Raw genomic sequence first — 19,016 nt, forward strand, 5'->3', positions numbered from 1 at the left:
CACTCATAAGCATGTAATCAAAAGATATGTACAATACTGATGTAGAAGCAATATTAGATTGTCGACTCCAAAAACTTCAAATTATAAGTAAAACTTACAATTTTTTAGAGCTGTTAGGGCATAAAGCTGTTATTTTAATTTTATTATTATTTTAAATTCTAATGAAATATCATTCATAAGCATGGAATCAAAAGACATGTACAATAATTATGTAGAAAAAATATTAGATTGTATACTCCAAAAATTCAAATTATAAGTAAAACTTGTAACGTTTCCCAGGGGCAGAAAGTTCGTAGCTGTTTGCGACAAGCTTTTAGAATGTCATAATCCGTCAGCAAAATTTTGCGTGTGGTTTCAGTTAAAAAAAAATATATAATAGAAGAGTTTTTTTTAAATAATTTGATTTGAAACATAACAGGTGACTCCCCCCCCCTCCTCCCAAAGACAATGGTGCACCTCCCTAAATTCTATGCAGCACTCCCCTCTGAAAAATGAGACCACCATCCCAAACGGAGCCCAAAATCTTTCTCAAATTACTCCCCCCCCCCCTTCCACCTAAAAGTTTTAACGGTGTAATCAGATGACCTCGTGCTCCCCTGTCCTTGGTGGGCACCTGATATTTCCAAACATGCGCTGACTACTAAACAGGGGTCTGTCCAGGTTTTTTTTGTGAAAAATCAAATAATTTTGTGTGTGGGGAGCGAAGGGGGGGATGAATTGCATAACAAAATTTCAAAGTGGATATTTTTGTGTTTTTTTTTCTTTTTTCCGTTGATAATACATTATTGTAGGTTTTCAGGAGGGAGGGGGGGGGGGGGGCTCAGTGGCATCACTCTCTGGGAGATGGGAACCCCTAAATATATTAATACCTATACAACATTCCACATTACATTAAATTACGCAATATATGTTAGTTGAAAATTTTGTATGCACATATTTAAAATAATTCAGGGGTAGAAGTGATCGACTTGTCACATATAGGACATTTTCCACAAAAAATATAGGACAAATATAGGACACATTATATGAATAGTTTTGCAATAAAAAAAGAAATAATACATACATATTATTTATTTATTCTTATCAATGATTTTGTTTTAAAAAAAACCTTCAAACAAAATTATAACTTACACCTGAAATGACTTTCCTGTAGTTGAAAGAATAATTTTTGAAAAAAGTGTACTTTGTAGACAAAAAAAAAGAACAAAGTGAAATTTATTGATAATTAACACAGCAACTCACAATTTTTGCAGGGATAGAAGTGACACAAACATAGCTTATATAAATAAATAAAAACCGTCTTTCTGTTGAGAACTAACAGGAAATAACCAATGCTTTGTAGCACAAACATACAGATATTTTGTTCTATAAAATTCCACAAAAAGAAAAGATTGCAAAAAGGCTATTATAACATTCCGATCAGAAAATGCACTGAACACAAAAATATACCCGCGAAAACAAAAACCAAAAAAAAAACACGAAAACAAAACTAAAAAAACCATGCTGGAAAACAAAAGAAAGTGCTGTTGCCAAACGCAAAATTCTAAAACCAACTTCAGAATTCGTTTTCAAAACTCCACCCACTACAGTGACGTCATATTGCTGTGGCCAATGAGAGAAGATGCCTGTTGCAGGATTTAGTGAGTTGTGTTTTTTAATTTGAAATTCGTTTGAATCGTACTTTTGACGAAAAATCCGAAGTCAGATAGTTTGTTTACTGTTGTTTTAAAGAAATAAATTGGATAAAAAACAGAAATATAGGAAATATAGGACATTTTCCAAAAATATAGGAAATATAGGACGATTTTCATACTTTTTTGGAAAATATAGGAAATATAGGATATATAGGACCACTTTGACCCCTGATAATTGAAACAAAAAAATAAAACTCAAGCAGTGGTTGAGCATTTAGCTCTTTAAAACTCTTAAAAATCTTGGACATTCGTCAAAAACTTCTAAATCTCTTGATTTCAATAAAAATAAAAGGAAAATTTATTTGTTTACCTCTTAACAAAGCTTACTAAACATCAAAAATTCGAAAAATCTGATTCTCAAAGCGGATGCAAAGAGATAGCAATTCTCAAAGTGACAACTCAAAAAGTGTAAAAACGGCTCATAAGAGAATTATTTTTTTTAAATTTTAGAATTGCATTTTAGATGTCTATGATAAACATATTTATATCTATCGACACATTTCCTACTTAAATAGGAAAATGTAATAAAAGTAGAAAGAAAACGAGCCCTGACTTAGTTAAAGTGATGCACGTGCTTCACTGAAACTCAAGAAATAATGAAAAAAATAAGGTTATTGTAACATTATTTTTAAATTTTTTTCCGCAGAAACAATGGATACATCCATTAGCATTCGGCATCTCTGTGTTACATGTAAACCTACTTAAGTGCATAACTGGACTTTAGATCAGTTTACCTCCCTCCCTACCTCCCAAAGTATTCTTAACTTAAGAGAACATAACAATTTTTAAATTGATTATTACAAAATACTAAAAGTCTCAAAAACAAAAATATTAAATGAAACATATCTATGATGATTAAAGGTGTCATACCTGACTTTCAAAAAAAAAACAATCCTCTCAAAAGAAAAGAAATAATATGAATTTACAGGCTGAATAAAGGTGTTCCTTTCAGTACAACTAAAAAAGATGTTTTCAAAAAAAGTGTTTGGAAACTATAAATAAAGTCATATATAGAAAAAGATAATGAAATAATTCATAAATTGAACATTTACTTGAGTGATATCATCTGTATGAGAGTTCCAATATCCACCAAGACATTTTGTTGACCTCACATCCCTGCAACAAACATGAATCAGTAGCAGAACTTACCTCTAGACTTAAAATCTATGAGTTAGGCTGACTCACTAACATTAGATGTAAGAGTCAATGTTTGGAAAGTGAGAGTCACTTCAGAAGTCTTTTTAAAAATGAGACACAATATATATTTTTAATGTAGCCAAAAAATAAAACATTTGCTAGAATAATTTTTATTTGCTCATGTAAATAACATACTGTATTTTCTGGCTTATAATACGTGAATAATCTATTTTAAAATATTATTTAGATGTTTATAGGACTCGACCGATGCATCGGCCTGGCCGATGCATCGGCGCCGATGGTTCAACAATTTAGCCATCGGCATCGGCGGCCGATGCTAACTTGCAGGAAACATGGAATTGGCCGATGTTTTTGAAAAAAAAAAAAAATGGACCTTTGTTGTTTTACTTTTCAATACAAAGTAAATTGAGTTACCGTTTTCGTATAAAATTGTTTACTTAAATTTCAGTATGAATTTCTATTTTAGTCACCCCTGAAAGAGTTTTTAATACTGCGTTCAGGTACCGAACAAGTTAATTGTTGCGTTGTTTCTTGCAGCTGGATGTACGTATGTACCTCTCATAAGTCATAACTCAAAAATGGTAAGCTGTAGAATGCTAAATTTTCGCATGTGGGGTGTGTGTATGTTCCAGTTGTGCACTTTCCTTTTTGTTTTCGATCGGGTGTTCTAAAAAGCCTATTTACTTATTTTTTGTGGCTATTAATTACTTATTTCAATGCAAAACTAATTTAGTGTCTCAGACTGATGATCATTTGGTGATATTTTGCCGCATTGGAGACCATGGAAACAAATATGAGATAGCGAAACCGGTTTTGTTTCATTTTGTTAGATCCCCGTTGAACCGACGGTAATTTTTAATTTTTCGATATTTGTATATGAATCACAGTATTGCAGTTTTTTTCTGTATCGCTTCGGCGGAGCTACAAGTTTGAGGCCCGTTGAAATATATTCTGGGGCCCTATTTCTCTATCACAGAAGTTGTAAAACATTTATCATAGGCATTTTTGTAATTCCTACGGTTCCCCTATGGTTATGGAGCCTCTCGCGCAATTGCAACATTTGCTCTATTTTAAATCCGCCACTACACATCAAAACAAGCTCGGGTGCAAGTATTAAAAGAGTTTTTCTGCTCAATGTTTATGATTATTTTGAACTCTATTTTTTACGACTATTTTTTATATTTCCGAGAACACTTATGTGCCCCTCCTCCCACTCCCTCAATTTCTGAAATTAAATTCTAGTTGTACTTCCGAGTTGTTTAAAACTAACACCATTCATAAAATTAGATTTTTTTTTTCAAGATTTATCTATTGTTTAGGAAGAATTTCGAGCATTAATGTAAGAAATTGATTAAAGACGTTTTGAATGGTGACATAATTCGGAATTCAAAGGGACTTTTGAATTTTTTTTTTTTGGAAGTGCTGAAGTAGATTCAGAAACTCTTTCAAGGCGTTGGTGGTAGCGGTTCTGTACTATAAAAAGGGGGCCGAAGTTGGGGCAAAAGTTTAATGTTGTGAATTACTCCAAAATCAGAGGTTGACCCCCCTAACCCACCCTCATGGTTTCAAGCATTTCTTAAATATTTAACCATAATTTATTTTGGTCAAGAAATGTCATTTTGCATATTTCTTATACTTGTTTCACCTATATTCCGTAATGAGCCATCTTTTTTGCATCATTAATAGCGATCGATTTTTTTTTCTGTTGTAAATAACTATTTTTATGTATTTATATGAAATCAATGAATAAGTTATTTTTGTTTTCATCATATTTTTAATACTATGTTGTAGAAAAGTTTCAAGGATTTTCTTTTATGCATTTTTTTTTAAATTTCAGAAAATTATTGTTAAATTGAAAAATTTAATTTGAACTTGTTTCTAGTGCTTCAAAAAAGATTAAACAATCAAATTGTTCAATATTACGTGTGCAAACATCAGATCAAGTAGTATATGTATTTAGTGATTAACTTGGTGTAAATATTGAGTTTGTTTATTTTGGCTGCGTTTTAAGAACCTCGCTCTTTTCATGGCTATTTCTTTTTCCGTAAAATTTGTGTCATTGTTACAGCTTTTATGAAAAATGCAAACTTTTCTGTTCATAAACTTTAAATAAGTATAAAATATTCCTGTTAGGATTTAATATTGTAATTTATCTGTTACCTTTTTTGTTTAATTTGATGACTAAAAAATGTCTACGTGCACTCTTTCCACTTTAATTGCGTAATTTGTTGACGGTTTCATAGTTTTATTCTTATTATTATTTTTTTGAATGATTAAACAACATAATTTAATGTTTTTTAACTATCTTTAGTGTACCTAAATCCATACATTAATACAATATTACTGAAATCTTAGTTATATGTTCAATTAAAAAAGAAAACAAATCAATTGGTTATTAAACAGTCTCGTTGTTTTTGTTTCTTTCTTTCTTTTTTTTTTTGACTTGTTTTTTGTCTTCCATCATACAGCAGTCAAAAAAGGAGAAGCATAACTACACCCTGTACAGATTTGTACGTAGTACGATCCAAAAGTTCGAGGGACAAGCTGTACTATCACACCTTACCCAGAATAGTTCACATTACCAAAGCACATCCACCTTCAAAAGGTCACCTTGAGGGTCTATGTATTTCTGCCAGTGTTCATATAACTTTTAGAAACACTCCTGGAAGCCACTTTTTCGCTACCTTCTGCGATGCAGTTTTATCTTCTCCTGACGGAAGAAAGCGGCACCCATGCAAATGTTTTTTTGCTGAGAACAGGCAAAAGTCACACGGAGCCAAGTCCGACGAAACGTTATGTTATATGTTTGTCATATCAGAGTATTGACCAATCGAACAGTGCATCCTCAACATGAAAGTCGACTTCTTCCCCACGATGAAGTTAAAACAGCAGCGCAAGAGGCCTTACAGAAGGTTGCGACAAATGTGTTCCAGGAGTCCTTCTAAAAGCTATACGAACGTTGGCATAAGTGCATAGTCGTTCAAGGTGACTATTTTGTAGATATATGTACTTTGGTAATGTGAACTATTCAGGGTAAGGTTTTATACAACTTGTCCTCAAACTCTTAGATCATACTACGTGCGTATGAGTTTTCAACTTACTATTTCATAACGTTTTTGAGTGATGCAAGTTTTCGCGCATAAAGACATCACAAAAGAATTTGCGATAATTAACTAAGGAGGTGTTCAAAATGGATATTTTGGTCATCTATATGTTCTTAGATACATATGCATGTACACATGTGCCGAAAAAACTTGTGAAGTTTAAATTGGGTAATCATAAAATAGAAATTTAGGTAGAAATCTGATTTTTTTTTTGTGATTACAATTCCTTATTTGGAGCAAGGAAGCAAAGTGAAAAGAATTAATGATCCTTTAAATCCCTGACAATCTTATCAATTTATTTCTGTTGGATTTTTTTTTTTTTTTTTTTTTTTTGCCATCGGCCTATGGCATCGGCCATCGGCCATTTGGAGGAAAACAATCGGCCATCGGCCATCTTTGAACAATCGGCCAACAGTCGGCATCGGCCCATCGGCCAAAAAATGCCATTGGTCGAGTCCTAGATGTTTATTATAAACAGCCCTGGATTTTAAGATAAATTTAACTTAAATAATTGGTTTCTCAAAAAAACTTCAGTCAATTTACAAAAAAAAAAAAAATATTTACATCACTCTTCTGAGTGCAGGAGTAACCAAATTACTAGAAAAATGAATCAAAACGTTCAGCTACCTAGCCATGCAAACAAATAAATAATTATATCTAATTTAATCAAATAAAAAAAAATTAATATTTTAAAACTCCTGTGACTAAAATGAATTATTTTAGATCTTAACCTTTACATTTGTTATCAAACATAATAGTTCTGAAATCAACCACAATAGAAAGTTTAAAAAATAATAATAAAGGATATCATTTTGAAGAGACAGAAAACCTTAATTCATTCACTTTTTTTTAAAAAAAAAAAGCTAAATGAATTTTTTTTATTTTAGATATTTAAAATTGATCTCATTTGCCATTTGCATATTCAATATTTGGTCTATTTTCAGTGTTTCTTCAATCCCTTCAGTCATGTGTTAAATTAGTGTTTTGCTATAATTTGGGCAAAAATCTGCTTTTGGTTTAGTGTATCTCATTAATTTCACTTTATTGCATAACTCAAAGCATATTGAGCAAAAATACGAAACTATTTTTCAGTATATAAATATGATTTTTCTTTATTTATTAAGTCAATCGTTATATACAGTGCAATACTGAGACAATCTCTCGTGAATAATGTGCTGATGCATATTTTAATTTTGGGAATTAAAGCTCTTAGTTTCAAAAAATGGGAGTCTTTTTTTTTCTAAAAAGATTGCTTTACACCTCAAACATGAACACATGCAAGCGCTGCAGTAGCCAAGCATATAATAGTTTTACATACAATGAATTTTTCTATTCAGGAAATGAAAAACAATTTTTAAAAAATAATGCATGAAAAAAATTTCAAAATTTCATAACAAAACTAATTGGCTCTAGTGAAATAAAAATTACATTTTGAAAAATAAACATAAGGTCTGTCAAAAGAAACTAAAATTTGAGATCAGACTGCATAAATATACCAAACTTTGAAATATAAATGCAAATAAGACAGCTTACCAATCTCACTAAATTTTTTTTGTTAAAATGAAATTTCAAATTTATATTATAAAACATAGATTCAATGGTTAATAAATTACAGAGCTACTTTCAAACCATCATGAATCAAATAATTTTTAAGCATATTAGTAATTATATATAGATTACTAAAACTAACAGAAATATATCAGAAGAAAAATATACCAGAATATTAAAAATGCGTCTTCTCTAACAAGCTCTGTTCCTCCACACAAAATTCTTTCATCTGAATTAAAGTCAAAACTTGAAAATGGTTTCAGGTCACCATCACTATTTTCTAAATAATAATAATAATTTTCAAAAAAAAAAAGTAAATAACTAATATACATATTTGCATATTTAGATTAACAGAAGACACATAAACATATATACTAGAGTGGTTCAAAAAACTTTTTCAACTTCCAGGACACCCCCCCCCCCCTTTTTTTTTTAGACTTATTAATAGCATTATGCTGTAAAAGTTTTAGCTTCTTACTAAAATTTTAAGAGGGTACTCAATGACCCCTTAATTTAACATTGGCCGTAGCATAGAAAATGCTACAAATTTAGAAACATTTAATTTCTCCAGCTGTATTTTTGTAAATAATTATTTTACTGCAATGTATATGCATATTGCTAGGCTTTATGAGGCAGTGAGAAGCAAAGGGATGCAAGTGGACCATTTTAAGCTTCAAGTAAAACACATTCAAAATTTAGATCCTAGGAAGGATCCCATGTCTACTAATGTAAACACCGCGAAATTAAACGTGCACTCTGACCACACTGCCCTCTAGCGGTTTTCATAAAATTTGTCTTCAAGAATTGCGGAGAAAAAAGCACCGGTCGGCACACTACTCTTTCTAGGCACTTTAATGTGGATAAAATTTCTTCTTTCTGGAAATAAAAATTCTGTGAATCGGGGTAACAAGGGAAAATTTTAAATAATTATGTCTTAAAAATAGCAATCTTAATGAGTGAGTTCATAATATGTTCATAAAAAGAACATCCAAGTATCGAAATTGATGAGAAAAGAGCTCAACAGTCTGTTAACTTTCTAATTTTTTAGATTACTGTTTGTAAATCTAAGGAAAGAATCATTTCTGTTTGAAATTATATTTTTACTCTTAATACGCTTCAAGGTTTTTTTTTTTTTTTTTTTTTAAATTATGAAATTAAATGTTTGATCATATTGCAGTTAATTTATGACTGATAAATTAGAAAGATTTGAAAAAATATATTATTTCAAAAAAAAAAAGGTTTGTGCACTTTTTAAATGTCACTTTATTTATTATTACTACAGTCAAACCTTGTTAACACGAACTCGAGGGGGACGGCAAAATATTTCTTGTTAACCGTAATTTCACGTTAACCGATTTCTACGTTTAAGAGATTTTGCGTAAGCAGACAATTTTTTTTGTTCTTGTGTCTCAGAAAATATAGGAACCTAAGTACATTTGTACAAAAATATGCACTCATGCATTAAAATTTATAATTTAAGTAAGAAACACAAGTAATTCAAAACAGGGAAAGGCTATTTGAACCATTTCTCTACAACAATGTATTTTCAAACATCTGATATTTCCTTGATCGCAAGACCGGATTTTTGCTGCAGTGTTGACAGGTAAAAAAATACTTTATCACGTTTAGACCTTAAACCTCTGCATGGGCAGAACAGGTGCCCAGAATTAGACTTTTTTTTTCACGATGAAATTTTAAATCTAGGTTTGTCAAACCACTTGATGAAGATTTCACTGTTCACAAAAGCTTTTTTACTGTAAGCAGTCTTCAGCTAAAGTTCATACTTTCTTGAAGCAACGGGGTTTTTCCGATTTCCCTTCACAAGGAGAGGAATTTTCTCGCTGCCATCCATGTCGCTTGTGTTCAAATGCAGATCTTTCAACTTACGAAAGTAATTTCATGTAAAAGTACGAGGATTTCTTTTTTCTTGACGACCTTAAAATTCTCTTCGTCTAATGCGGTATTTAATGCCTCTTCCTGTTACGAGATTGATTAAACACTAATTTGTAGCTTTATCTGTCTGGAAATGGCATTTATTTAGCACTAAGTGAAATTATGCGTTAAGCGAGTTCGTGTTAAACGAGTTTTGACTGTACTGTTTTTTATTGAATTCATCAATCCAAAAGTACTTTTCTCATGCGGCTCTGTGGTAGAAGTTTTGCCTTCTAAGCGAGAGATTGTGGGTTCGATTCTCACCCATGCCTTGGGTGTGACTTCCAGTCTTTGTGCCACTAATCTTTCTTGTGTTATCTTGTGTGTTAATAAGCTTTAGAAAACTTTCTGTACTTCAACCCACAGAATAGTTAGTGCAGAGTTAGGAATAAATCTCCAAAATTTTCCCAAACAAACAAACCTTTCTCACTCCATGGAATATATCTTCTGCTTTTAATCAGTTTCTTTTTAAATTAGTTAATTTATTGAGTGTTCTATCTATAGCCTTTAGGGAAAGTTGGGGCTCGTTGGACCACAGGGCACATAGGACCGGTGTCGATAAATTTAATACCACAGTGAAGCACTGTTTATATATGTTTATGAAGGGATTGTATGAAAAAAGCGTATAAAGGAAAAAAGGTATAATGAAAATGCGTTAATATGTATTGGACTCTTCAGGGAACAATTTAAAAAACCTATAAATGATAAAAACGTATAAAAGAGAGAAAATGTTATAAATGATGCTTCACTATATTAATATTTTTGATTTTAACTCATGACCAAGAAACAGCCCTATGGTCCTACAAATTCTATTCATGGTGCAGTTATAAAAACAAAGATCTTTTCTCATAAAGATAAATAACTGACACATCACATAGTACTGGAATTACAAGCTAGGAATTTTGTGAAGGGTCCTTAAATGGACCGAAATGCTCTCTGGCCAGGTCCTTGACTCCAATTTATCAAACAGACATTTTGCTCAGTGACACATAATAGAGAGCATACTAATAATATCATTTTTTTAAAAAAGAAGTGTAACTACACAGTAATGCAATGGATTTAAGATAATTTAGTTTGAAAAACTAACCTGTAAAAGTAAGGACAAGACCGTTCTGATCTCTGATATCCCATGCACTAAAAGATTAAGGAGTTAATATTATTTTTAGGAAAATAGCTAAAAACAAAAAAAAAATGTTATTCAAGAAAAATGAAACTTACTTAACATTGCCATCTAAAGAACTTGACAATAGGAGATTGGGACTTCCAGAACTAAATTTTAAACCCGTGATTGTCTTCTGGTGACCTATAAATTATTGTGCTTAATATAGTGTGAAGAAATTCATAGTACAAAACTAAAAATAACAATACTTGTGAACAAAAGCATGAGTAGGAGCAAAAAAAAAAAATTGTCCACATGCTATTTCTTACAGGAGATATTTTTAAAAAAATTTTCTTGTTATCTTTGGTTATAAAAAAATAGCTTTTGAATTGTATAACAATACATTTTTTATTTTCATTAATTGATGTTATTTTCTGTTCAGAATTGCAACAAAAATACTTTTGCAAAAATATAGCATTGCTATTTCATTTAGGAGCAATAACATTTTAGAAAAACAAAGATCTTTTCTCATAAAGATAAATATCTGACACATCACATAGTACTAGAATTACAAGCCAGAAATTTTGTGAAGGGTCCCTAAATGGACCGAAATTTCTCTGGCCAGGTCCTTGACTCAAATTTATCAAACAGACATTTTGCTCAGTGATACAAAATAGAGAACATATATATCCAATTTATCAAACAGACATTTTGCTCAGTGACACAAAATAGAGAACATACTAATAATATCATTTAAAATATTTTAAAAAAAAGTGTAACTTAGCATAATAGAATATATTGAGTCAATAGCTTATATAATTATTTAACACTAGAACCGCAGAAATTTCCGCATACCTAAAACCGTGGGCAGGGGTCAATTTGACCAAAAGCTTAAAATGGGTTCTTTGATGCTTAGAAAGAAGTAAAAAAATATTTTTGATGAGCAAGAGTAATACTAAGATTATACAATATAATAGTAAGATATAAAATTCTCTCCCATTAACTTTAATCATTTCTTCATTTCACTTTGTAGTGTAAATTTTTTAGCACATGTTAAAAATAGTAATATTTTAAAGAAAATTCTGTAATTTTAGGAAGAAGGAAACATTCCGTGGTTTATTTTAATTGTATTGCTTGCTTATTTTTTTTTGAATAAATCTACAAAAAATGCTTAAATTAAAATGACAAAGTTCTTAGCAGCAATATGGATACATTCTTCGTGTGTTACATGCAATTAACACAGCTCCTTTTTATACACTTAGTGCACCTGCCACATATTGGTTTTTTTATAGTCAAAACAGTTGTCAACAGTTTTATTATTGCATTTTAGGACTTGACAACACACTCTCTTTGGAACTACTGACATATTTTTTTTCGGATCTGGATGTCAGTGTGGCTAAATTTCGGCTTTGCAATATGTCTGGATATGTTCTTTTACGTTTTGTTAAAATGTATGTTGCTCTCACAGGGTGGCGACGGGAAATGTGAAAAAAAGTTCCCTGACTTTTCCCTGATTAAGTTCACCAAATTTCCCTGATTTACGTTACCAATAATAATGGTTTTCTTTCTTTTCTCTACTTGAATCCATTGTATGTTTGTATAAAATGCAGTATTTTAAACGTTTTAAGTTGTGTAAAATTGTTGAACTCGAGATATATTTTAAAAAGATGCTACTTTTTTATTAAAATGGTTAAAAAAAAACATATCGAGTCAATTTTTTGGGGAAAAAAGCCCCTACAAAACAGTATATTAAATTTTTCTACAATGGAAAGATTCGAGAAAATTAAAAAAAAAAACTTTACTTCCAGAAACCACTTAACATAAGAATTTTAAGAAACTTTTAAAATTACTCTTAAAAACATACGTGTATTTATAATAGAACTAAAAAGTAATTGAAATTATTTTGAACTAAGGTTTCAAACAGCATAATAGTTGTTGCAACAAGTAATAGTGAAAGAATAGAAGTAACGTAGTTATTCTTATAAATACTAATTGATGTATTTATGCAAAACTGATGAAACCATTTGACATCCATTCATAGGGAGCTTTTCTCTAATCAAGAACCTAGGTTTTTAATGAATGAATACAGCATTTTAACAATAAAAAATAAAGATATTTACTTAAGTACACAAGTTAATTCTATTTCAAATGATTTCAGTATGCAACGAAAAAAATCTTAGATTGCTTTTGTAAGAAACAACTTTGAAATGTAAGAAAAAAAATCAAAAAGAATTAGTTAATTTCGAAATAAATAAAAGAAGAATACAACTTGGTTATAAAATTAAAGAATCACTTAAGTCTGAAGAAAAGAAAACCTTTATAATCTGCGGTGACAACAAATAATATAAGGGCAAAAAACAAAGTTTTTTTTATATTGAAGTTCAATTTTGGTAATTAAATTAAAAACGCGAAGAAGTAATAACTTTTACGCTTTTATAGTATTAATTCAAAAACCAAAGCTTTCTTCTTGAAATCGTGATTACAGTACGCTAATTACTTCTAGACAACGGAATAAAGGCAAAGGAGCTAAGGCTTTAATGAAGGCTTCCTCTTTCCCTGTATGGTTGTTTATTTTACATGGCATTGAAAGCATAAAAGGAAATTTTAAGCTAGGTAAAATAAACAACCTAACAAACACAGAAGCAATCTTAGGAAGTTCATCCTATGGTAAGATTCAATACTTTGACATTGAGGGAAAAAGATGCAAATATGCGGCAGTGTATAATCGCACCTCATTAATTTTACTTTTTTTTTTTTTTTTTGAACAGATAATTGGCGGAAAATACTTAAGGAATTAAGAGTACTTAATTTTGTAAAGCAAAAAAAAAAATTTCTGCATAAAATCAATTTTCCCTGATTTTTTGTAATTTTTTCAAAGTTCCCTGATATTTCCCTGATTAATAAAGATCCTTGACTTTTCCCTGATCTCCCTAATCTGTCGCCACCCTGTCTCAGTTCTTTGATGAGCTGCTGAAGAAACTCTTTTCCTGAACTGTTCTTTCCTGTGGCTTGTTTATACAAAATCCAAGAATTTATTCCCACAAGGTCAAGGATATTGTAAAAGACATGAACAGGCCATCTCCTAGAACCAGCTTTTACGGTGTACTTTCGAGCCATTTGGTCTACGACATCCACACCACATTTTGTAGAGTTATAAAATGATACCACCTCTGGTAACATTTTCTTAGTATTAGTGTCAATATGAACAGTTGGATGCAATGAGCTAAGTAGTATGACATTTTTCTTTTGCTTCCCATGGTGATGTCATCGTGCTTTAGTAATGTTGTTTCATGCAAGGGTGTCTTCAATTTTTTTACAATTGTAGGCGTTTCTCTACGATTTCGTTTTACTGTTCCAATTCAACTTTTCTTTTTTTCTTTTAAAATTTTTGCTAGGTTCACAGTTGTAAAATAACTGTCCATGGTGACATTTCTTCCTTTATTTTCAAACGGTTTGATTAAATTCAGGACAACATATTCGCAAAGATTCTGATTTGTAGGACAATTCTTATCTTTACCTAGATATGGAAAACCATTCACTATGTACTTTGTGTCGGCATCTGCGGCAATCCAGAATTTTATCCCAAATTTGTCAGGTTTATTTGGCATGTATTGTGTAAACTTGCATCTGGCTTTAGTGGGTAAGAGTTGTTCATCAACTGTAATGTAGGCTACGGGTTTATAACAACTGATAGAATTTTCAGTAAACATGTCTCAAATTTTTGAAATTAGACAAAATTTGTCCATTTTCAAATGTTCTGATCCAATTGTTTTTTGATCGTAAAAATATCAAAATTTCTCGAAACCTGTCTCTCGCCATCAGGGCCGGATTTAAGGGGAGGGCAGGCGGGGCTACTGCCCCGGGGCCTCCACAATAAAATTTTGGCAGGTGTTACAGACCCGACCATCAGATCCGTAATGAAGCACCGACAAGTTTTGGTGCATGCGCAAAGCAGAACTGCCTCCGATGGGTCGGATCTAGCTGACCCAACCGATCATGCTCAAAGGGGGTGTTGGATCCGATCCGACTAAGTTGCGATAGCTCGAATCGGATATCAATCAATTCATATTCGAGGCGGTTGGACTTAAAATATATGGCCGACTGAGCAAAATACCAGATAAAAATACGTTGAGCGAAATGACGGTTCTGACAACAAAATGGATACTAAAATGAAATACATGATATGTAATTGTACATTAATGAGAATTTAGTTATTGAGGGCGACATGTCGACATCATCGGCCGTATAATGGAGCACCGACAATTTCCGAACTCCAAGTCGCTACGATGGGATGGAGGGTCGGACTCGATTTAAGACAAATAAAATTCGTTGCTTTATTTTTGAATTTATTTTATTTTAAAGCAAATTCTGAGATATATTTCCATTTTCGTAAAAATATTTCAGCAAATTAGTTTTTCACTTATCGCCAGGCTTTTGTAATTAGTCATTATAAATTAAATTTCACTTATTTAAAAGTAGCTGAGACTATGAACATGAGACTTAATATTTTTTGGTATATACTTTGTGGTTAAAAGTAATTTATCATCAAGAATTCATTTTAATCACTTAAAATGAATTCCATTCTCCCTTATTTAATTATTATCATAAAAAACAATTTTCAGAATTTTAAAATATAATCCCCTTGCCACCACTCATGACTTAAATACAAGGTTGGGTTTTTGATGATTGTGAAAATTGATCATTTTTATGAACACATAAGGATTCCTTATTCTGAAAAAATATTCAACTATATTTTACACTACAAATCAATCACATTAATTAAAAGTCGTTCCAAGCCAACTGAAACCACAACATGGTTTTTCGAACTTAAAGTCCCTTTATGACCCCTTTATGTTTGATATTATTTTGAAGGAAATTTTTATATTGAATGGCTGTTTTTGACAGACATGCGTAGTTATGTTTAAAATTTGAGAAGAATAAGAGATATTTCTGATTTTAATTTTTCACTTTAAAAATATTGCTTTTTAAAAAAGCAATAGCTGTTTAAATTATAGTGATTTTTCACAGTTTAATTTTATACATGAAAGTTCATTGTTTCTGAGTATATATGTGCAGCGATTTTCTTCATTCCCTAATATATTTAACCCCCGACAAAAAATGGAAAGGGGTGATAAGTTTGACGTGTCCGTGTATCTGTATCTGTCTGTGGCACTCTAGCACCTAAACGGATGGACTGATTTTGAGAGAGAAAAATGTTCGAAAAGAGACTTGATAGAGAGTATTCTTAGCTAGGGTGCATTTTTAGATGACATTAATTAACGAAGATATTAATTAAAAACCTCTAAAAGTTTTTTGCGATTTCTGCAGTAAAAACATAGTTGAAAATTAAAAAATTTACTATCAAAATAAAGAGAAATAGGTCATATTTACTAGAATCCGATATGAATATAAATCTGAATGTTTTTTTCTGAGAAAATATCAAAAAAGATAAAATCTATTGAAGTATAAGTGTACTTGAGTGTTCACAAACAATTTTTAATTATGTTATATTAAAAATTGTTTGTGAACACTCAAGTAGTATAGGGGAAAGGGGGGTAAATGTGAACAATTTTTTTCATTTCTTTATTTTTGAGAAAAATATTAGCAATTTCTCAAAGCAAAAATGTCACCATGAATGAATAATTTTATCTGTGTGTCATGGTTTTTTTTTTCGACATTTTTCTAAAAAATATTTCTTTACTCTTAAGTTTTACTTCTGACTACGCTTTCTTGGTGCATCAATTTTTTGTTAGAGAGTGTATTTGAGAATCTTTTACAGCTTTGGTGTAGTATTTTCTTTACTATTGTGGTATTTCATGATCTGAAACTAAATTATACCATTAGTAATGTATTAAAAATAGCTTATTAAATGAGTTTATGGTTCTGCAATTTAATATAGTTCTCACCACAGAATATAGTTTCAAGACGGTGCCATTTTCGCACGAGTAGAATAAACAACGAGCTCCTAATCTGGGTGGCGAAAAAAACTGTGAAAAAAAGTTCCCTGACTTTTCCCTGATTATGTTCACCAAATTTCTCTGATTTACGTTACCAATGATAATGGTTTCCTTGCTTTGCCCTACTTGAAAATCATTGCATATTGCATAAAATGCAGTGTTTAAAACATTTTAAGCTGTTAATTAGAAATATATTTTGGAAAGATTCTCCTCTTTTTTAGTCAAAATAGTACATTGAATTATCTACAGGGAAACATTATAGGAAATCTAAATAAATACTTTACTTCCAGTAACCAGTTAACATAAGAATTCTAAGAAATTGTTCCAAACACTCTTAAAGAAATATCTCATTATGATAAAACTAAAAAGTTTACATAGAAATAATGTTGAACTAAATTTTCAAGCACAATAATTATTGCTGCAAGAATAACAAAAAAAAAATATTTATGTGCACGAGGTAACTCAATTTCAAATGATTTCCTTATTTGTCGGGGAAAAAAATCTTAGATTACTTTTGTAACAAACAACATTGAAATGCAAAAAATAATCAATTAATTTTAAAATATATATGTATATGCGGCGTACGGATCACCATGACATGGACGATGATTGTTCGAGTCGTGATTTGAACCACGGACCTTTGTGATACTAACCCAGTGCTTTAACCACTGAACCAAAAGGACCTCAAGGTTTGGGGGCAAAGTTAGGTTATGTGCTCTCTGACGTTTGACGCATATATATATAACTTGGTTTTAAAATAAAAGAATTTTAAAGTCTGAAAAAAAAAACCTTTCGTACAATCTGATGCGACAGCGAATAATACGATGGCAAAAAACAAAATTGATTTTCATTCAACATTCAATTTCAACAAATAGATTAAAAACGAGAAGAAGTAATAATTTTTAAGCTTTTATCTGTACTAATTTATAAAACAAAGATTTTTCTTGAAATTGTGATTTCAGTACTTCAATTACTTTAAGACAATGAGTAAATGCAAGGGAGCTAAGGCAATAATGATGGCTTCCTCTTTGCCTGTAGGGCTGCTTATTTTACGTAGCTTGGAACTCGTGAAAGGTAAAATCGTGCTACGTAAAATAAATAACTTCACAGACACAGAAGCAATCATAGGAAGTTCATTCTATGTTTAATAATTTAAGATTCAATACTTAGACGTTAAGAAAAAAAGATGCACAAATATGCAGCAGTGTATAATCGCAGCTCATTAATTTTACTTTTTTTCTCAACATATAATTGGCGGAAGACGCATAGTAAATTAGGGTACTTAATTTTGCAAAGCAAAAAAAAAAAATTTTTCTTCATTTAATCAATTTTCCCTGAATTTTTGTTATTTTTTCAAAATTCCTTGATATTTTCCTGATTTTTCCCTGATTAGAAAAGTTCCCTGACTTTTCCCTGATCTGTCGTCACCCTGCTAATGCTCAGTCAAATACAATCCGAATGAAGAGAAACTTAAAAGTATACGAAGGGAGCTTGTCGATCCGTTAAATGCTTTGTGCATAGTGATGTAAAATACCCAGGTATTTACTTTTAGGGGTAAATACCCAGGGTATATACCCGGGTAAATACCCAAAATGGGTAAATACCCGGGTATTTATTTCAAAAATTTATATTCAACTAAAATACTTTTCTGTATACAACCAACAATATACAAAACAATAAATTTTTGCCCAAAAATTGTATTTTGATCACATATTTAAAGAATTATTGTGTGAAACAGCTTAGCAATCTAATATGATATTCACATTAAATGTGTTGGATATGCCTGATCAATGTCGATAGCCAAATTTCAGATATAAAAAGCCATTCTACAAAAAGTAAAAAGATAAACTGGTTACAAAAAAAGCAAACATCAATTTTTTAAGGTCCTAGTCTTTTATAACGCAGTAATATGTCCCTGCACAACATCAAAATGTAACGAAATGTCGCTCAATTTATTATTACTATTTATTTACCTATATGTTATGCAGAAATTTCCTCCAAACTTAGTTCAATTGTTCAGGTGTATTCTGTATCACACACACACACATATATATACACACACACATAATGTACATAAACATTTAAAATTTTTAATCTTTTATTTTAGGATTTATGTTTAAAAAAGAAAATAGTCACCTTTTAATACCACCTAAAATGTTTTTGCAAAATGCGCAATTATTAGGGGATTTACCCTGCCTTCGGAAAAATACCCAAAAAAATATTTACCTTCCCACCCTACAGGGGAGCAAATGCAAATGAGCAAGGCAACAGAAAAGAATATTTTGCTTTTTTTTGCTTATTAATGTGAAAACTGTTTCTATATTTTCCATGTTATCACTTAAATATCAATAGAATAAATAACACGATAGTCTTAATATCTTCTCAGTTTATTCTTCCAAACATCCCTCATGCTTCCTTTTTCTTCATTTTGGATATGACTAACCTAGATTGTGATTTTGAAATCCTGAAGTTCATAATGAATTGCTTATACTTCTTCAATTATGACATTGAAAAGAAAGATTCT

At 30.9% G+C, this 19,016-nt stretch overlaps 1 protein-coding gene across 1 annotated transcript in view; it reads right to left on the reverse strand.

Moving 5' to 3' along the window:
• LOC129217148 (WD repeat-containing protein 89-like) overlaps nt 1–19,016 on the reverse strand; it is a 45,481-nt gene that overhangs the window by 20,554 nt on the left and 5,911 nt on the right. The window contains exons 4-7 of the mRNA XM_054851409.1: nt 10,655–10,739; nt 10,524–10,570; nt 7,673–7,784; nt 2,747–2,810 (exon numbers count right to left, since the gene is read on the reverse strand). Of these exons, the coding sequence (XP_054707384.1) occupies nt 2,747–2,810; nt 7,673–7,784; nt 10,524–10,570; nt 10,655–10,739 (308 nt within the window). The remainder of the gene's footprint in view (nt 1–2,746; nt 2,811–7,672; nt 7,785–10,523; nt 10,571–10,654; nt 10,740–19,016) is intronic.

This window comes from Uloborus diversus, chromosome 2 (assembly GCF_026930045.1).
Source record: "Uloborus diversus isolate 005 chromosome 2, Udiv.v.3.1, whole genome shotgun sequence".
In the NCBI taxonomy this organism is placed as follows: domain Eukaryota; kingdom Metazoa; phylum Arthropoda; class Arachnida; order Araneae; family Uloboridae; genus Uloborus; species Uloborus diversus.